General features: G+C 35.6%; 2 protein-coding genes across 3 annotated transcripts; one reads left to right on the forward strand and one right to left on the reverse strand.

The window, feature by feature from the left end:
* Positions 1 to 337: 337 nt before the first annotated feature.
* On the forward strand, positions 338 to 8,119 carry NBS1 (nijmegen breakage syndrome 1). Of its 2 annotated transcripts, none has more exons than XM_012995999.2 (13): positions 338 to 488; positions 1,530 to 1,583; positions 2,312 to 2,576; positions 4,015 to 4,097; positions 4,301 to 4,431; positions 4,858 to 4,904; positions 4,985 to 5,093; positions 5,531 to 5,617; positions 6,377 to 6,536; positions 6,905 to 7,419; positions 7,570 to 7,631; positions 7,725 to 7,827; positions 7,919 to 8,119. In XM_012995999.2, the coding sequence occupies exons 1-13, from the start codon at positions 452 to 454 to the stop codon at positions 7,970 to 7,972; spliced, it is 1,707 nt and encodes a 568-aa protein (XP_012851453.1). In that variant the 5' UTR covers positions 338 to 451; the 3' UTR covers positions 7,973 to 8,119. The 2 variants fall into 2 exon arrangements, with proteins under 2 accessions (XP_012851453.1, XP_012851452.1); XM_012995998.2 differs by having other exon boundaries at positions 341 to 488; positions 5,528 to 5,617.
* An 8,037-nt stretch (positions 8,120 to 16,156) lies between these two features.
* On the reverse strand, positions 16,157 to 19,513 carry LOC148767039 (uncharacterized). The gene is made up of 2 exons (XM_088825583.1): positions 19,350 to 19,513; positions 16,157 to 19,028 (listed from the first exon to the last, which is right to left on the reverse strand). The coding sequence occupies exon 2, from the start codon at positions 17,411 to 17,413 to the stop codon at positions 16,661 to 16,663; it is 753 nt and encodes a 250-aa protein (XP_088681709.1). The 5' UTR covers positions 17,414 to 19,028; positions 19,350 to 19,513; the 3' UTR covers positions 16,157 to 16,660.
* Between the last annotated feature and the right edge of the window lie 2,532 nt (positions 19,514 to 22,045).

Genomic DNA, 22,045 nt, shown 5'->3' on the forward strand with positions numbered 1-22,045 from the left:
TTATCCCTACTATTTAATAAAAAAATACAAAATTCGAATTTTTTGGAGAAGCCTAGAGCAAATGTAATTCTTTTCCCGAGGTGACATGGTTCCCCCAACATTTCTTAAATCATCCCCTATCTCTATATTTTTTTCACCATTTCCTGAAATTAATAGTCTGTTAGAAATTTATCTTAATAACGTATCCAATGCATTATCCCATTAGAGTTTCTAACAATGTTTCAGGGATGATTGTAATTACCGATACAACAAGGACCTTAAATTTATTTTAGAATACCTCAGGGGTGTAGGTGTAATTTACCGAAAATAAAAATAGAAAAGGAATAAAAACATGTTTCGCTTGGGTAATTGATTCAAGTTTTTTGATCGAACCAAAGGCTAAAAACATCGACCGAACCCTCGTCTCGAATCGCTTTCTAAACCAGAGCGGAGGCGTTTGCTCGTCGCACCGATGGTTTGGGGTCTCTTTCCCGTCGATCCACTTCCAGGTATTCATTTTACATTCCGGAAGATTTTGCGTTCTTCAGTGGGGAATTTAAACAAACACCTTGTATACCTGTAGTAGCGTGTTCCCATTTTTTTTTTAAATTCCGGCGGCGAACCTCACCAACCACTACGGCAACCTAACCCTGTGTGTTCTCGAGGGATTTTTGTCTATATTGTTGTTTAGATGACTCGCCCAAATGAAAAACTTTGCCTCTGCGTGGAGAAAAAAATGTTGTATATGAGTGACAAAGTGCAACCGTAACTGGAAAAAAAGGGAATTTTCTTTAGCACGTATAGATTACAAAGAAAAACTGTGCAAGTGGGATTTGGCCAATTGGCCCAAATAACTGTTTTTTTTTTTGACATAAAATGCACTAATTATGATAATTTTTATTCTCCATTCTGTTACCGATGATGGGTTATCGAATTTGTTTCTCTGCGGATTGTCTTTGTACATTATAACTAAATAGTGCGTTGAGTATTTATCATTGAATTTTGCGGAAGTTAAGAAAATCTACTGTTGAAGTTCCTTATAGTACATTTTATATCTTACGAAAAATTTCCTTGAATCGTCTGGCTGGTTTGTTAGGATGAGTGATCTAGCATTTGATTAAGTTGAAGTTCCTTAATAGTACATTTTATCTCTTGCAAAGAGTTTGCTTGATTGTCTGGCTGATTTGTTAGGATGAGTGATCTAGCATTTGATTAAACCAGGAGTTTCTTCGCTTCCATAGTCATAACACTTTGGCTGACATGGTTACGTTTATTATAACTATTACTTCTTGACTAGATTCTACCATATATATTTGTCCAATTATGATGGCAAATTTATGAATGTACTTTCGGATTGGAATTTTTCAGAAGGTTTCATTTTCGAAATCATGAAGTGTTATAATGTTATATCCCCGTTTCTTTATTGTGATAGACCGATTTTCAGTCATATGGTATAACAGATGTGGGCTTACGTATCAATTGTAGTTCCTCTGCATATTTTCGATTGAAGGTATGAGCATCTCATGCTTCAAGTATTCTTTATTTTGCAGGTGAACTTGAATATTATATCTTCAGCAAAGGAACATACAAAGTGGGCCGAAAAGGTACTCTTCTTTATGATTTATTTGTTAAATCATATACCCGTACACTTGCATCATTTTACTAAAGCTATATGAGATTTGAAGCTATATGAGATTTGTCGTAAAGGGGAATCTTTTATGTGTTATAATATCTGTCAGAGAGAGCAGATTGTTTGATATTGATCTTGATGCCATGCGATAACTCGTCGAGCAACAAATCTGATATCTATCTTGGCTACTGCCATATTGCTCAGACTCGATTCCCATCACATGTTTGTCTAAGCAGAATATGGAGGAAATTTATATTCCTTCGTATAAAAGTTTTTATATTAATTTTTCTCGTAATTCACTAAATTAATTATGAAATTTAACAGTAATGATGTGTATGCAGAAGAGTATGATATTCATATTCTACTATCCTCTATATGCATTAGTATTTATAAATTATTGGGTGTAGTTACTTTCACTCTCAACTTGTCGAGTCGCCTTCACTCTTGAAGTGATAATATTTTTTGGTTGATCGAAAAAGTTAAACCTAATTCACGTAACTGTTTGGAGAGCACGAGTATTCAAAAAGTGGATAAATTTGAGACTTTTGCACCAAAAAAACATCTTAGAGCATGCTCTATTCCTTTCCTATGCTATAAAATGTGATATTAACTTCCGTCATCTGACGTTTTCTTTTACTGTTCTTCTGACATGTAATCGATGTTCTTCTTCGTCTTATATTAAATGTAAAAATATTTTTGTAGGATGTGATATAATTACTAATAAAGACAAAGGAGTGTCAAGGGTACATGCAGAAATTATTGTAGATGAAATGGTTTGCATGGATCATTTACAAAAGAGACTTTCACATAAATCCTCCAAAGTTCGGATAAGAGACTGCTCCAAGTACGGGACCTTTATTAACAAGAATACGGATTCTAAGGAAAAGGTTCATGAATTTTCCAATAAAGAGACAACTCTGACCGATGGGGACCTTGTCGCATTTGGAACTGGAAACGCAAAATACAGGTAATTCAGTGTTATTTTTCTTTTCTTTTTCCCCCTTTAGCAATTTTACCCTACATTAATAATGGATAGGTTTTTTTAGCTCTTCTGTTGTGGTCTGGGGTGGGTCGTTTGCGCCTGGGATGGGTTGCCATTGGCGAAATTTTTTGTGGTCAGCTGGGTGGTTGATGTGGTGTTTAAAAAGGAAGGATGTACAAACAAAATACAAATTATACAAGACGAATTTTATAGATTTTTCAAAAACATTTTTGTGTTTACGTACTTATTTTAGAAGTAATAATTATAAATATTTAAGTATATTTATTTTCAAGTAAAATAGATCGACTGATAGTTCAATGTATAATGATTGCTATAAATTAAGTATTAGTAAACACACACACACACACACACACACACACACACACACACACACACACACACACATCCTTGGCCGTATCTCACTAATAGTCCCTCATCTTAACATTTAGTCCCGCTTTAGTCCTTAAATATTTATGTCTCTATCGTCTCATTTTCATTCCTCAATGTTACAATTCATCTCATTATAGTCCCCTTGTGTATAAATTTGTTAACTTTAACGGAATCTCTTCAAGATTGGATGGAATGTTCCATTGTTAATTATTTTTGATAAATTATGAAAAAATAATAAATAATTAATTTTATAATTTAAAATAATATTTACAACCAAGAAAAATATAATTTATAAATATAAAACTTAAAAAATTATACAACATATTAATTGTTATTAATATACAAATAATCATTTAGATTTTATTTGTTGATATAAGTTGCATTTAGGAACATATCAAGTGATTATGATATATCATCTACATATATTCTTTATTTTAATTTACTTATATTTCTTATGATTTGATGTTAATATTTAAAGAACTAATTCAATTATATATGTTCTTCTATTGTTCTTATTTTATTTATTGTTTATTAAAAATAATTATAAAAATAGAACATTCCATCCATTAAATAAAAGATTCCGGTAAAGTTAACCAAGTTATACACCGAAGTACTAAATGAGATGAATTGTAGGGTTGAGGGATGAAATGAGACAATGGAGACATGAGGGACCTAAAGCGGATCTATATAATAAGATGGGGTACTATTAGTGGGATTTGGCCTACATTCTTTTTGATATAGTTTGTACTATACTATGCTTGTAGTTGCTTATATTGTATGTAGGTGTAAAGCAAGGGTAAAGTAGTCATTTAAATGGAGTTATAAGTTAAGTTTAAGTGTTTAGGAAATTATCTTCCCATTTTAAGTGTGTGGGACAACACACCCATTAGTTTATGATTTGTTTTGCAGATTTATTTTTTACTCTCTGCTTAAACGGCCTTTTTGGCAAATAAATAGTTAAATACTTGATTTTTTGAGTCATCTTAATATAAATACAATAATGTTACGTTTTACAAATTTACTCATATGGCAGGTTTTCTTTTGTTTCTCTTGTAATTTTTGCACCGTCCAAGTCTTTAGAGATGAATCAACTACAAGACAAGATGTCGTCGATTGGTAAGTTTATTTACTTATAATTTCTAAATATATATATATTTTTTTAAATCATATTAATGTTAACTGATACTGTTAGTTTTATATTATGTATGTACATCTTAAACATGGGTGAATGAGTGTCGAGGGGAGTAAAGGGTGTGGAGATAGAATGGTCATATTTGATTTTGGTTGTTGAGATAATCTTTAATATATTCAGCATGCAGGTGCCGGTGTTAGTCAAACATGGACTTCAAAATGCACGCATATGGTTATTGATGACTTCACCTCTATGAATGATGACATCATTGACGCTATAGTGGCTAAAAAACCCCTTGTCAGATTTAGCTGGATCGAGGTATTTCTGCACTCACAATTCTCCACTCGAATAAGATAGCTCTGCTTCTCAAGTGCACACCCTCAAACGTTCAAAATATAATTAGAATGACTCAGGACAAGTCTCATTGCACGTAAATTACGGCAAACTGTACTTGGATAATTTGCGAATAATATTTATAACTGAAGGCATAGGTTTTTTATTCGGAATGGCAGTTGGAAGTTAGCTGTGACTCTGTTCAATTTATGTATGATGTGAAGAACATACATTGAAATGTCAAGGCTTATTACGTGGCAATTTCTTTAAGTTGTTTTCTTATTCCTGTGAATTAAGCTGCTATTTTTTCTTACACATATTTTTCTTTTTGGAATTTATAACGTGCTGCTTCGATAGTCATTTGACTTTCCCGTGTTACGTAATTACTAACTACTGGACTACGGTATTCAGTTAATTGCAGGAAAAACTATTTGCACCGAAATGCCAAGCTCCCTCTCGTGAGTATACTCTTCCTCCCGACTTAACTTCTCATCTGCCTTTTTCTGGTGGTTAAGAGGTACTTTCCTTTCTGTATTAGGCATGCACCAACTTTAACATTCGAAGGGGTATCTCTCAAAGTTGCTGACCAACAATCTCGAGAACATTGTTTGAAAGGATACACTTTTCTGTTGGAATCTATACACGAGGTATCAATCATACTTCAACTATTTCATGCTTTCAAATGGCAGTCAGGTTCCATTTGCTTATAAGTTCTAATACATGGCAACAGTATGTAAACTTATTTTGTATTAGCATGTGTATGTACATGCACATTTACATTTACATAATTAGCAGTGTATAGAAAACCACAGTACAGTTTATGGTGTTCACACACACACACACACACACACACATATATATATATATAGTACACATGACAGGGATAATAGTATGGTATATCTGTTGTCCCAATATTCTATAATTGCTCGTACATTGAGATCCATATAAGAGCTATTTTGGGCATTTGACTAATTGACTTTTAAAATATCCGCTGTTGAAACGTTTGACTTATGGTTATTTTTAGATGATAGTTTCGCATTTTAAATATCATCCGCTCTTATCCCTTTCTCCTTTTTCCTAGCAGTATAAATTTAAGGAAAAGTTGCAGTTGCTTTTGGAAGCGGGAGGTGCAAAAGTTGTTTATGCTGAAACTCTGGATCCATGTGCCCACGTATGTTATATATCTGTTTTTCGTCTATATCTTCGTCTTTAAACCATATTAATTTTTTTTTAAAACAATAAGCAATTTTTCTCATGCAATCCACAAAGTCATTGGTACGTTCAGATAACACAATTGTATAGCAAAATGCGTGTCTGTACTAAAAAGCCCCAGAATTTTCTTTATTGACTGAACAAAAATATTAAAAAGCTTTTCTCCAAAGCCAATCCAGTAATACATGTTTATCTAACCTGATTGATGACTGTTATTCATGAAAACTCTTTACTGCATGTCATAGTGACCAGATTATGTCATGGAGAAGCTTAAATATGCAGCTGTACTATTTTACGAGTGTACGATGTAGAAGAACGATGAAATTGTACATCTTGAGAGTAGGAACAATATTCAAATGAGGAAATGGTTTTGTCTCTTAGTCTAATGGAAATTCTCTTTAATGCACGTGTTTTTAAATGACTCATAAAATGCACCTATTGCTGCAGACCTATCGCTTGTAACATACAGCAGTTCTAAATGGTTGTTTTGACTTGTTGCATAGCACAAAGAACTCTCTAGACTTGTAAAAAAATGTTAATTTTGGATCAATAAATGCACGTGTTACACATTCTTATTACGTAGTTTGTAACATGACTGACTTAGGCGTGTAATAATTTGGTGGAGATGTGAGTTGATAAGGTTATCACCTTATCAGAACTTTCGTACAGATAACTTATCTTTCGTTTGCATTAACTTTTCCTCATGCGGTCCTTGTAGAATTTAGAAGACAATCTGGTGCGTGTGATGCCAGCTGGATTGACAAGAAGCACTAGAATATTGAATAAATTCAATTCTCTGCCTAAGGTGAATGAGACGGATATAATCTCAGCAGTTTGTTCTGGACATTTGGATCCTTCAATTATGGCATCATCACCCGGTAATTGCTCTCCGACCATCTATACTAGTATATCTAAAATTTGGTTCCTATTAATTGCTCTCGTTCAATTCTCACGAGATAGAGGATTGACATATTATTGTAACCAAACATATAGCTATCAGGAATTGGAACAGAGTGATTAAGTCGTCTGCTAAAAACACGAGAGGGCATATGTATATATATAATCGAACGTTGTCTTTTTATAATTTCTTAATTTACCAAGAGTAGTTCATTAAGGTATGTTGTTCTACTCTGGTTGCGGTCGCAGTACTTTTTATGCTACTCTACAGCTTTATTACAAAGTTAAGTGATGCACTAGTTTGACAGATTTCTATGAGCTAAGTACTTGTACAATTGCCTTTTTGCAGTGTTGGTCTCGTCTTCATGTTCGACAGATGAGACAGTGGTGGCAGATTCTGATGTAGAATTGGAAACTGCTACGTCAGCTCACAAATCTGTGGTGGTGAACTTAGTTGAGTCTGCTGAAGTTGAATCCGAGAGAAATATAGCAATCCACGAGACGGAATCTTCCGGAAAAGATTGCAAAGCGGAAGATGTTCATATTTCAGAATCCGCCGAGCACAACAGTTTTGGAGGGAATACAGCTGCATTCAAAACTAGCGAACACGAGAGCCAAGGATTTTTACCTCTTAATCGGAGTACTTTTAAACCTGTCAAGACTGATAGTGTCAACAGCATCACTTCATCAGATGACAGAAACGAAGTTACTGTGTCGAGAAAGGATAAGGGCCATTCATCTGAAAGCGAGAATATTGATGTTATATACAGCCAAGATCTAATTGTTCGAGCGCCCAGATTACCACAATCTGGCCGTTCTTCTTCAATAAGTGGTGCATGTGTAGACTTCAAACTTTTCAGGAAGGTAATTAATTTAACCCGTGTTTAAATCTGTAAATGATGACTTAGTTCTTATACATGCCCACATATTTTTAATTTTATTTAATTTTTTCAACTTTTTTTTTCCTTTGGATGATTAAATTGTTATGCATTGTTGATCTTGATTTTGGATTAGACGAGTACTCCATCGGGAAACAGCTTCAGCAATCTTATTCCGTTTTCAAAGTATCCATACGGGTATGAATCAATTTTCTGCTCCATTTCTTCGAATCTAGTCTTATTAGCGTTTAAAACTATATACATGTGAATGCAATGTTTCGTCTTTCGTAGAGATTCTGAATATGGGAATGAAGACGTTGCTGAGTCTGTGAAAGAGGAGAAAAAACGGAAACAGATGGAAGCTATTGCAGATGACTTATTTAACACTGAGAAGGTCCGTACAAGGCAATATATGACTAATCGTCCTAAAAATTCATTCGCCTTTGTGCAAAAACAATACTTACCGATATTATCATGTGATGCAGGGAAGAAAGCGTGCTGCAACTGGTCCTCTTCGTGGGCTTTTTACTCGTGCTTAGTTGAGAGGTATGTCGTATGCAGTGTGTATACTAGTTAGTAATAAATCAAAGTATAATTCATGTGCCAAACACCGTTGTTTCATATCTGGTCGTAATTTGCATTTGTCACTTGTGTTTTTGCTCAATGCTAAAAATATTGTCCTTCTATATATATATATATATATATATATATATATATATATATATATATATATATATATATATATATATATATATGTATAGTTTCGGGTTTAAAGTGCTCATGAGTTCTTGGGTTTTTAACATTCCAACTCTGCAACCGTTTCTCCTGGCGAGCATTCTTGATAATGTTCAGGCTAATTGATTTCTTGCCGCAAGAATGGTATCATTTTTATTTCAGCCATTCCCTAAAAAAAGATTTTTTATTTTCCTTACCGTGGCTTGGTTCGTGTTAGTATTTCGGCTTCTTTCATTGCGGGGTAGAAATTCGAGGTCCAAAAATTACATTTGTGCTCCCCGTGGGAAGTACAAAAACAATTACATTTGTGCTCCGTTCATTTTTTCTAAAACAATATCCCTCAACATAAACCAAAATAGGTGGAGAAGGTGAGCGCGATGTCTATAAACACAACCTCTACCAATAGGGGTGAGCCGAAAAACCGAACCGAAAACCGAAAAAACCGAGCCGATATGTACCGTCCCGAATTAAAACCGCATACACGGTAATTTTTTTTTGAAAAACCGAAAATATCGGTTTGTGTATGGAGAATTTAAAAATTACCGAACCGATTTCCCGAACCGAACCGATTTATACAAAATGATGTATTTTTGATATATATTATAAATACTTACCCTAGCGTGCCTCTATCTTTCGAGCGCCTCCATGTGACATCGTTTTCTATTAATTAATTTTGGTTGTGACGTGTTTTTTATTAGTTAATTTTCGGTTGTTATTTGTTAATATTCTCAAATAAATATAATGAAAGTCCAAATATATGGGTTTTATGCCGAACCGGTTCGAACAAATAGACGAAATCGAAACCCAAAATAAACCGAATTGATACCGAAACCGTTAACCGAAAACCGAAAAACCGATTCACACCGAACCGAAAAAAAACGACATATTCGGTTTTTAAATTATGAGAAACCGATATTATCTGTACGTGTTTGGTTTATTGGAAAAACCGAGCCGTACCGACCCGTGCACACCCCTATCTACCAACATTTCTTTTTACTGCGTGTGTGGTATGTGGGTTCCCTCTTTTCTACAGCACTCGATTTTGTGATGGTGTGAATGGGTACTTGCCAAATTCACAGTATTCGAATTCAAAGCATACGCACTTGAACATCGATTTATTTATGTATTTAAAATGCTTTCAGTTTTGAGAAACCGAGTAATGCTTCTTCGTTGTTCTTGCGCTACTGCATTCTTCAACGGCTTAATCCCACTTTGCACCCTTGAAATGGAATCTTTTGGCACTTTGCACCCTTGAAAAATAATAATAGCACTTTGCACCGTCAAAACACAATAAATCATTTACAATGCACCCTTAATTGAATGAATAATAAAGGACAATTCATTTTTTATTGGTTTTTTCTTTTCGGGTGTGCAAAATAACAAATTAAATTTTCCTTCAACCTCTAATCTGATTTCGAGCGCACAAAGTTTGAAAAAATAAAAACTACACCGGATAATTGAAAAAAAAAAATCTTACAAAATAAAATCAAATAAAACTTTTATCACCAAATTAGTTAATTGATAGATCTTTTATTGTAATTGTGGAAATATTATGTAAAAATATTTGGAAAAAATATGATTTTCAGAGAACTTGATAACGAAATAGTTGAATGAATTTTTTTTTTCGTAAAAAATATTAGCTTTAAAAACTTTAAAAACCATTAAAAATATTAAATAACGTTTATTAGCTTTAAAAACTCATGTGGGTGCATTATGCATGATATTTTGTTGTTTCGAGGGTGCAAAAAGCTATTAATTTATTTCGAAGGTGTAAAGTGCCAAAATTGTATATTTCAAGGGTGCAAAGTGGAATGAAGCCTTCTTCAACCTATGGAAATCCTCAATGCTACATCCCGTCAGGTTGAACCTGAAATGATTCGATTAAAAAAAAAGGGCAAATTACCAAAACCCCCCTGAGGTAAGCCTGAATAACGAAAATCCCCCCACGTTCTCGTAATTACGAAAAACCCCTGAGGTATGCAGACATCTTACAAATTGCTCTAACGGTGTTAACCTCGATAGAATCTTTTTGATTCCCCCGAATATTCCTCCGATAAATACCAATTTTGCCCTTGTACACGTAGAACGTTCCGATACTTCTATTTACAGACGAAATTACCCTCAGGGGGGTAATTGTAAGCATTTTATTTAATGAAGGGTCATATTGTTGCATAGTTTGTACTTACTGAAATATAACCGTTGCATTTTAACTGTTACTATCTGAGGGGGTTAATTGTAAGTTTTGAGTTATTTGTTGGAATATGATCGTTTTTTGCATCCCTATAAATAAGGTGGAGTTTTCTCTTCTCTTTCACCTCTCTCTCTCTACTTCTCTCTATTGCTTCCATGGATTCTTCTAGCACATTCTCTCAAGTCAGTGAGTTAAAATACAAAAAGGAGAAATGCAAGAGTTGTGGAAAGAAAACAACAATTATGATATCAGAGACGAGAAAAAATCCGGGAAGGCTCTTTTATTGTTGCCCCGAGCACGGCTTCTCACATTGGTGTGAGCCATTTGAAGTTGGTTATAGTTGCTCACATGGCGATACAATAGCTACTCCAAAGTCCAAAGCATGATGACAGTGAGGTGACAAGTGCATCAACAAATCAAGTTCAATCAAAGAAGAATGGCAAGATTGAAGATGGATTAGTTTGTAGTTTGGTAGTGCTAAACCTAGCAATCCTAGTATTATACATGATATGTAAAATAACTGTACTACTATTTCTGCAATAAAATATTGTACCTTACTTTATGATATATCAAACATAAACTAGTATTCAAATTAGCCCATAAGCACCATATGTTTAGTGAATAAATACATATCAAATCAGCTCAAAAAATAGCATGTAAAACATTAACAAAACAACCTTTATAACAGGCTACAAAAGACCACCAAAAACAGGCTAAAAAAACCCACAGAAAACAGTCCATGATATACGAAACACCCCAAAAACAGGCTACAAAACATCCAAAAAACAACCTATAAATCTTCCAAAGAAACAGTCTATGATGTTCTACCTCTTGGTGAAAGACATAAATTTGTCAAAGTGAGTGGGATACCATTTTGCCAGAAGTTTGTCAATATTATCACACTTCATTTTGCCTTTTGATTGCATTGATTGCTCTGAAGTTGCGTTGCTCTTTAAAACTGTTGCATTAGCTGCTGCACTTGAAGATGGTGATGCTGCACTTGAAGATGGTGCTGCAACATTGCCTTTTGAGACCACCTTAGCTGTTGCACTTGTCTTTTTTCTCTTCTTAGGTGCTTGAGCATAGGTTTGAGTAGTCACTTGGACATCATCATCAAATGCATGAGCATAGGCTTGAGCAGTCACTTGGGCATCATCATCAAATTCATGAGCATAGGCTTGAGCAGTTACTTAGACATCATCATCAAAAGCATGAGCAGAGGCTTGTGCAGAACTCTGAAATAAAGTAAAAACAGCTAAAAAAAATAATAAAAAATTAAACAGAATACAGAACACACAAAAACAGGAGGAAACCAAAATACATAATAAGAAAATTAAAAAACAGAATACCTGGGACTTGGAACTAGCATTTGTTCGTTTTCTTCTAGTCAACACTGATGCTTCACCTTGTCTTTCAGGATTGCTAAAGGCTTGAAATTGTGTATTTTCCTAGAATATATATGTATTTTCTTAGAAACATAGAAACAAATTGTAAGAACACATGAAGTAAAAATAATAAATTGTACAACATACCCCACTAGCTGTGGTTGTGGCACCTCTCCTAGACTGACTTGGTCCTTTGCAAGTTCTAATGTTATGCCCCCAACCTTTGCATCTCTTGCATCTAACCACAGTTGATCTTTTCTGTGATTGACCTTCTCCAGCCTCTATTCTTCTATTTTTTTAGGTCTCCCAGGCAACCTCCTATTAGTAGGAGGTTGCAGATCCTTTGGAGTGGCATCCAGGTGTTCTCGCCAGAAATCAGGGTGGTTAACAGGATTAATATAATGACTATAAACTCTCATGTAAGTTTCCTTGGAAAAATACTTATCTGTATAATTCTCAAGCCTCTGCCTATTGTGTTTAATTGCAACTATGGCATGTTTACAGGCATTCCAGACAAATCCCAATCTTCACAGTCACACCTCTTGTTTGATAAATGCACAACAAAATGATTTCTTTTGTCTTTAATTTGAAACTGATCATTTCCAGCAACTACAATCTCACACTTCATAGACTCTTCAACTGCAATATTTAACCTGTCAACTACAGTTGACATTAATTCATGTGTGGACTTCTACCATTTTGCAGTCCTATTTGTAAGCCTTAATTAGTTTACACCTAAGATCATCCAACAAACTCAAGAAAGACAGATGTCTAAATTCTTCAATCCAATTATTAAAAGACTCTGAAATGTTATTAGTAACGTGATCATTTTTAAGCCTTTTATCAAAGGCATACATTGATCACTGCTCAATTGGAATAGCTAGCAACCACTTATATCCATTAAGGTTCAATTCTTTCATTTTATACATTGCAAAGTTAAATCCAGAGGGAGTATATGACCTGGCAGCTGACCAAAACCATTTCTTCAGTGCACCTCCAGAAAAATGAGTTCTGAAATTAGCACAAATGTGCCTAGCACACCTTTTGTTCATTACATTGGGGGCCATCTATGAAATTGTCTCCACCAGTCCTTGAAATAAAGAAAAAAAATGCATTATGACATTATTTTGATCAAAAAACATAATTATAACAAAGACACTATGAAAGTCCTTAAATGACTTTACCTTCTGCCTATCGGTCATAAAAGTCCATGGCTTTCCATCAGAAAATCCTCCCAGCATGATTGTGAGATTATGAAAGAAGAAACTCCAACTGTCCCTATTCTCTGTCTCAACAATAGCAAATGCTATTGGATATAGGCCATTGTTGCCATCCAATGCTATTGCTAAAAGCAACACACCACCATATGGCCCTTTGAGATGGCATCCATCAAAGCCAATAAATGGATTACACCCACTTAATAATCCATCTCTATGTGCAGCAAGTCCCATGAAAAATCTCTTGAATGTAGGTGGATTTTGTGGTCTACCTAACCCATTTTCATCTTCAACATCTTTAATATCACATTGTAGTGTAACTACACTGCCTGGGTTAGTAGCAAGAACCATAGCACCATAATATGGTAGTTTTTCAAACAATTTTGCATGACTTCCTTGTATCTGATCTAGTGCAATACTTTTAGCTCTGTAAAACTGCATGTATTGTGGCCTGACCCCATATTTTTTCACCTCATGCCTCATTGCCTTCAGCTTTGCATCATCAGGGTCTGATCTTAAGAGATCCATCAGCTTTGAGGCTAACAACTTGGCACTGACATCATTATCAACACACCTGATACGCGTTTTCCTCACGTATAAATTACCGCAAGTATACAATATCGCATTTTGCAGAACAGTGGTTCCGGATATCGATCCACAGAGACCTTGTAGATTCACAATCTAAGTAGTGCAATTATATTATCGTTATATTATCTAGCCGATTGTAAATATTTGGAATGGTGATAAACCCTAATTTATAAGCATGCAAGATCGTAAACATGCAAATATAGAATGTACGTAAATAAAGTAACGACAACTCAACGCGGGGGGACTTCGATTTAAAATGGACTTCTAGGGCCAAATCCACCTATGTATAATCAACAACGATCTACAAATCCGTTATCTAACGTCACATTCCTATTCGTTAACCCAGACGCTAATGTACTCTAACCCCCGTCTCCAGTGTAGTTAGAGTCTACCCACATGTCCGACATCTCCGTTCAAAACCTGCTATTAAGAGAGCATTTAGGTCAAGTCCTTAGGGCTACCCGAAGTGCATCACGTCTCCGTTTCCACACCCCGAGCTATGTTTTCCTAAATTCAAACAAGAAATCCTCTCTCGAGTTCATTCCTATTTAATATCAATCCGAGAGCTGATCAAACAATCAGAAGCATTTAATACATGAAAACATAAACGAATTCGAAATACGACAAAAAGATAATAGAAATGACGATCGAAATCAATATATACAAGGCTTCATTACCCTAGAAGAAAATGTTCTTAGTTCATAACAAACATAGAGTCAAAAGAATGTACAAAAGAAATGTAGAACAAAACGTAAAGAAATTGCGTAAGAAAAAACCAAGTCGAATCCCCCGTTGATGATTCCCGCGAAGAACTGTCGAAAATCGTAAAAAGTCGAAGAAGGAATGAAGAATGAAAGGGCCTTTCTATTTATAGTGAAATGCAAAGCTTCCTCAAGAAGCTTTGCAAACAAAATATCTTTCTCAAAAGGCATGGGTTGTTTGGATCGCGATCTGGTTGCCTCGGGGAACTGCCCACCGCCATGCCAGATCGCGATCCCGAAATGTGTATCGCGATCTGGGTCTTCAACATTTCAGCACTGTAAGACCCCCCATATCACGATGTGGATCTTCGGCAAATCAGCACTGTGAACACCCCCAGATCGCGATACGTAATGTCAGATCGCGATCTAGTTCTTGATCAATTTGCGTTCTGTGACAACCCCCAGATCGCGATCCAGAGATGTCAGATCGCGATATGGGTCTTCTTGGCCCCAAAATTGGCTTCAAAATTCGGTTTCCTTTTCAAATGGCTTCGACTTGGCAAAAAAAAAACTAATAAAACCCTGAAATAGAAATAAAACAAGAAACGCAATAATATATACAAATAAAGCCGAAACTCGGACGAACGAACACCGAAACTCGAAGATTTGATAAGCAAAAATCGTGCAAAATGAACACTTATCACACCCTCAAACTTAAATCATTACTCGTACCGAGTAAATCAAAACGAAACTACAACAAAAAGGAAATAAAAACAACAAACTAAACTAGGCCACTAACGTAGGGAACACGATTGTATTTAGCGTATGCAACAAGCCGTTGAACCCCTAGGTACCCCCAAAGGACGAGTTGTGTCTCGTGAGGGTTTTCAGACAACACACCCACAAAGTTGCCAGATTGGTCAAAGCATTGCAATTAATTCCAAAGATAAAACGAGCTAGATAACTTAAAATCTTATAATGGCATACGGCTAAAGGTATTCGACTTTCCTACCGACGCAATTAGTTGTTTCTACACCAAAATGAAAGATAGACTCAAGAATCCGTAATTAAACAATAAACACAATTATCAAGGGTTTTGAGTAGAAATGTGGGTGAAAAGCAAGTTTTGATTCTGAAATTCAAAAACTCGAGTTGGGCATAAGTAGGTCTATTTATTCAATAAGAAATGACAACAACAAATTTTTGGGTGATTTTCATCACAATTTTTTCTTTTTTTCAATTTTTTTTTTGAAACGGGCATAATCGTGACTCGTGCAAGGCTCGACACCACTGTGTTATCTCCCTGACCCATGTATCGAACTTTAGTCCAAGAAACCCCCAAGCTCGACAGCTCGAGAGACTTAGGCGACGAGGTGCACCCAACGGGTTAAGCTCGAGTAAAAAAGGCGGGGAAATCAGAGCGTGAATCAAAACAATACCACAAATTATTATTTTTCTCTTTTTCTTTTTCTTCTTCTTTTTTTTTCTTAACATAAAACATAAAATAAAAATGTAAAGACCATTGAAAGAACTTTTAGCCAACAACTGGAAATCGTGAACACATAATTCAATTCTAACTCGCCCCCCAAACCTCATACTATTTTACCCTTCAGAAAAGTGCGCTCAAGCTTAATCCGAAAGGATTCGAAAGGCTATCCACACAAGTTGAAAAAACGCAGTCGGAAGGTTCATCTATAATTTGCCGGTTATCCATAATTTCAATTTTAAAATCAACTAGCCCATCTACTAATTCATTAATTGCTTTGCTTCAATAGAACCCGGAAATGCAACTTACACTCGATCATAAATGAAATGCATGTGACAAACATAACACAATTACGGAAATCGAAATACATAAATGAAACTAAATCATATGATATGCATGCAAAAGACCAAATCAAAATAAGATAAATAAAATAAAATAAAATCAATGTCTAGAAAAGATACATCGTAAACGAAATATCAATCCAACGACTTATCCTAAAACAAACGAAATAAAAACAAAAACAAAAACAAAAACAAAAACAAAGAGGTTCAACAAACACCACCCTCAAACTCAAACTCTAGCATAGTCCCTATGCTCAAAAGCAGAATAAAAAATAAAAGGGATAGAAAACACAACGTCCCTAGATGTCATGGTCCTCCTCGATAGCTCGTTCCTCGTTCTCCCGCAGTCCACGCTCGTGCTCCTCCCAGACGGGCCTCACCAGTGTGGTGGCTGCAGCTCGTGCAGCTTCTTCTGCGGCCGCGCTGGAGGAAGATGCTCCATCAAAACGAGGCCGTGGTGGGAATGGTCGTGGCTCGACGACGTCATCCGTCCTGCATTGGAGTGCCGCTGCCATCACCTTGATCATTTTCTTGAACCACCCCACGTTCTCCTCCATAGCATCCATCCACTCGCCCATATACTCTAGAAGTGGCGGAGCTGCTGCTGCTGCTGTCTTTTTCCGCATCGTGGTGCGGGTTGGGCTGGTCGGGAGTCCTCGGATTGTGGCGCGTTTGGCTCAGGGCCATCGCCCTCGCCCTGTGGACCGGAAGCTGGCTGGAGTTTGTCGAACGGGAAGATCGGCTTCAGAGCCTTTGTTACCTTGTCGTCGGCAAACATCGCCACGTTGGCATTTTTGCATAAGGCGGTGATGAGGGAGGGGAACATCGGGCCCAAAGAGGTGTCGCCCATGCACCGTCGAATCTTCGAGTGGATAATGGCACCCACGTTCAGAGGGGTGCCCTTCATGATTGCGTACATCAACGTGAGGCGAGTGGCATAGGTCCGGGCAGTTGAAACCGTTGGCATGAGTCGGGAGCAGACGAAGTACATCCAAATCTTTGCCTCTCTCAAAGGCTCGGCTCGATAGAACCACTTATCTCCTGGTGCCCAATACGATCCGCGGGGGCACAGGGCCTGAATGAGGTCCTTGTACGTCGTCTCTATCTTTAGTGCTTCGAACGGCTCGGTCGGGATGTCCGGAAGACGGGGGATAATCTTGTAGACTCGGTTAGACGGGGGATAGCGAACTTCGACGCCCCGGATGAAAACCACCGAGCCTCTATACTTACCGGCATTGGCGTAGAAGAGCCGGACCAAGCTCTCGTTGTAGGTGCCGGTTTGTCTACGAGTACTCTCCAACACCTTTCTTGGATGTTGTTGACGACCGAGGGGCATCCAATCGTACGGACATCCAACTCACGCTCTGGGACGATCGATCGAGGGAGGCGGTCGACATACTCGCTCTTGGCTTCGACATTCACATAAATTTCTTAGTCGTGCTCGTCGAAGGTGACTTCGTTCACGAGTGTGCGTTGATTGGCACGGGCGCCCGTGTTGAGTGGCACGTCACCGGTTCTTGGCATGGCTTGCTCGGTTGGTCCCTCCGAATGTGAAGGCGAGTGTGAAGAGCCTTCTCCCCCTTTTTTGCCTTGAGCCTTGCCCTTCTTCTTTTCCAGTGCTTTTCCTTTGCCCTTCGGTTGGGCTTTCTCGGAATCCTCACCCGTCTTTTGGAGTTTGTTTGCCGGTGAAGTCATGGTGTGAATGATGGTGCAAAATGAAACTTGAAATTGGTTCGGACAATTCATCGAACACTTGGCGCGCGCAAGTTCTTTGAAACTCCTTGAATGTTAGTTTCTTTCGAAAACTAACCCTCCTACATCAATCAATACAACAACAACAATTAATAACGATCAACGAGCAAAAATTAGCATAATATGACTCAACCCATTCAAAAATTCACAAGAAATTCGAAATTAAGCATAATAGGGCAATTCCTATATCTAAACATTGGGTCAACCAATTAAACAAGACTTTAAATCCCAAAATCAAGTACGTAATTATGTACAAGCAATAAGAATTGAAGATCCAAGGGACAAAACAAGAAAATTGGAAGAAATTCAAATTTTCAAGAAAAACTTAAAAATTTGGGTCAAGAACAAACCTTTGTTGAAAATTCGTCCACAATTCTCAATAAAAACAAGCAATAATCTTTAATAGTTGATGAAAATCTAAAAATATGCAAGTTTGAAGAGGAAATTTGAAAGAGAATTGAAGTTCTAGGGTTTTGGGGGAAAGGGGTTTCGAGTTTTTGAAAAGAATGAAGTGAGAAAAAGAGAGGGTTTTTTTCGAATTACAGTTTTCGCCCCAAGGTCGCGATCTACAAGGGCCGGATCGCGATCTGGGTCTGCCCTTAATAATGTACTGTGAAACCCCCCAGATCACGATCCGGGTTGGCTGGATCGCGATATGGGTCCGCAATTTGTAGGCTCTGTAAGACCCCCCAGATCGCGATCTGGTTCTACCTCATTTTTGCTCTCTGTAAGACCCCCCAAGTCGCGATCCGAAATCCTGGATCGCGATCTGGATTTACCTCATTTTTGCTCTATGTATATCATCCCAGATCGCGATCCGGGCATGTGGATCGCGATCTGGTTCCGCTCCAATTTCCCCACTGTAAGACCCCCCAGATCGCGATCTGACGTCCTGGATCGCGATCTGGATCCTGTAATCTGCACAAAATTTGAAATTTAAACGGGTGAGATAAAGATATTGAACCTTAAAAAGATATAAAAATGCAAGAAAAGACTAAAAATAAAAACGAAAGCAAGAACAAAAGGGAAATGACAGAGAATGAGCAACAATGGGGTGCCTCCCATTTAGCGCCTATTTTACAGTCGACGGCACGACTTCTTTTCCATAAGTCCTCACAACTATACTTATCAGAATCAATATTATCAAATTTAACATCACTTGATCTGTAGTGTAGAATAACATAGCACAAATCTACCATCTGCAGTTCAAATACAAACACAAAAAACATATCAGATTCAAATACAAACATTTGCAATAATCCCCAAAATCATAAATTAATTCTTTGGAATCAGAAATTATAAACCAAAAATAAAAAAAAAAGACCAAAAATAAAAAAAAAAGACCAAAAAATTAAAAATTAGAAATCCTAATCAGAATATCCTTATTTCCCTAACTTCTGTAATTTATCCTTCCTCTTCACGAGAAGCAAAATACCCTAATTTGAAACAAAAAATCAAAAACCCTATTTTTTTACCGAAATTTAAAACCCTAAAAACTTGAACAAAATATCCATACAAACCTTTGATTTTGGACGTAAACATGGCGATTCGAGCAATGATGGGTGATGATAACAATTTCTATCGTGATTAGGGCTTGTTCAACCCTAATCTTCTCTAATCTCTATGCAATTTCCAAGTGAAGAGGGGAGTGAGGTAAATCGTGATAGATGAAAAAAATGAGTGTGAGAAATAAAAGTGAAAAACGTGGTTATAGTGAAAAGATCAGATATTGAAATATGTGGTGCAGATTAAAAACGTTGTTATTTTTACGAACAAAAAGATGTGGTGCAGATTAAAAACGTTGTTATTTTTATGTGGTGCAGATTAAAAACGTTGAAATATGTGTTAATATTTTTAACAATATTAACACGATTTAACAGAGGGTACAATAGACTATACACATTTTCAGTTTTTTTCTTTTATTTTTCACATATTTAACAGAAGGATATAGTAGACATTTCATGTTTTCGGTTAAAAAAATTCGGTCAACTGTTAGTCAAGGGGGGTTTTAGTAATTACGAGAACGTGGGGGGATTTTCATTATTCAGGCTTACCTCAAGGCAGTTTTGGTAATTTGCCCAAAAAATAAAATACCTGAAATGATTTTTGCGGGGTCATTTTTACTAATATAGTTCATTTCTTCTCTCCCTTCCCCTACTCTTCCTTCTCTGACTTTTTCTCCCTCACTCGCCCAAACTAGGCGTGAAAAAGCACATTTGACGCCCAATTTGTGCGTGAGGCTTGATTATTTCGTTTTTCCTTTATTTGTATATAAATAAAACTAATATCTTTTTTATATTAGCAAAATAACTAATTATTCTAGGGCCGTGCGTTGGTTGAGTTGGTTAAAAACCAGCCATAAAACCAACCCAATTCATTCAACCAACTTTTGTAAATATTGGAAACCGTTATCGACCCAATTTACATAGGTTGGATAATGGTTGAAAACCAATTTAGTAGGTCGGTTGATGGTTTGGTTGATGGGTCAACCATCTAAATATTTTTTTAATTTTGTTTAATATTTTACAAGTTGTTACAATGCTATATCTTTTATAAATTAACCATGACTTGTTCAACAATATTCAAATAAAAATTTCAAAACATTAAGGGCCATATGTATTGCAATTAAACATACATAGTTCAACAAATAATAATTGTCCAAACATTTAGGCTATATGTTTTAAAATTAAAAATTAAAATAGTTCAAATTAGATAATTATGTTAGATTTATTACTTTTAGGATTTTAGTCAATATTAGACAATTTAATAAATGTAATATAAAATAGAAATTTGAAATAAACAATATTAAACATTTTAAATAAAATTAATAAATAAAAAATTAATAAATAAAGTTGGTTGGAAGATATTACCCGACTAACCAACTTTTTAGCATATTAAAATCCATTATCGACCCGACTATACATGGACTGGTTGACATTATCGACCCAACTTAAATGGGTCGGTTGATGGTTGATTATCCGTCACAAATTGTTGGTCGAAAATGGGTTGGTTGGTGGTTAAAACCGATCCATGCACAACCCTAAATTATTCATTAATACTAAATATTTACCCTAAATATCTTTATGAATAAGTAGGCCATGGTGAACTTATTTGTAATAAATCCTAAATAAAAAAATTAGGGTAAATGTACTTATTAAAAAAAATTTATTTGCTCTCCAACTGCTTATTTAAAAAAATTAAAATTTTTCAAAAAAATATTACCAAACACTTTGGAAGAGCTTATAAGTTCTTAAACATATTATAAGTTTTTTTTAACATCTTAGAAGCTTAGGCAAACACACTCTAATACTAATATGAATACCAACACTAACACTAACACCGACACTAATATTAATAATTCTTGGCTCTTGCAGCAACATGTTTAGCTAGTTGTGTTACCTCTTTCATTAATGACAAAATTGTCCTTCTAGTTTTTATCTTTATCACAATGACATATTCAATTATTTGTTTTTATTAAACTTTTAGTATAAAATAAAAATAAATAAAATTTGAAAAAAAATTAAAAACAAAAAAAAAATTAAAGATATAAAATAAAATAAGAAAAAATATTTTTTTCCGAAAACCAACATTAAAAAAAAAAGTTCAAAAAACTAATTTTTTTTGAAAAAAAAGAATTGGAAAAAAAATCAGTTTTTTTCGAAAAAATAGAATATGTTTATTTTGAATTAACAAACCCAAAAATATTATAAAAAAATAATATTTTTTTCGGATTTTTTTTTCGAAAATAATTTTTTTTGGAAAATTTGAAGAAAGAGAGTTCGAAAAATAAGAAAAAATACCTTTTTCGAAAAAAAATAAAAGAAATAAAATATAAATAATAAAAAGAAGAAGAAAAACCTATATACAATAAGAAAGGATAATTCGGTCACTTTTAGGTAACTGTGTTTATGTTAAGGAAACCAAATATCAAACACTACAATAATGAGGAGATAAAAAATCAAAAGTTGATAACAAACATCTTATAAAATAATAGGCCTTTTGTTTTATAGGAATAATTATCTTATCTTGTCAACCAAACGAGGCCAAAGTAAATTATAAGAGAAAAAGTTTGTACCCAAAAAGAAAAGCCAAACTCTAACCCAACTCCCATATTGGGCGTGGGAACTGGGAACAACAATTTCACGCCTAATTTGGGCTTGAAGTTGTGGTTTCTAGTTCCCACAGCCAACATGGGCATTGATCAAATTTTATTGCA

Source organism: Erythranthe guttata, chromosome 11 (assembly GCF_056151865.1).
Source record: "Erythranthe guttata isolate IM_541 chromosome 11, IM_541, whole genome shotgun sequence".
Classification (NCBI taxonomy): domain Eukaryota; kingdom Viridiplantae; phylum Streptophyta; class Magnoliopsida; order Lamiales; family Phrymaceae; genus Erythranthe; species Erythranthe guttata.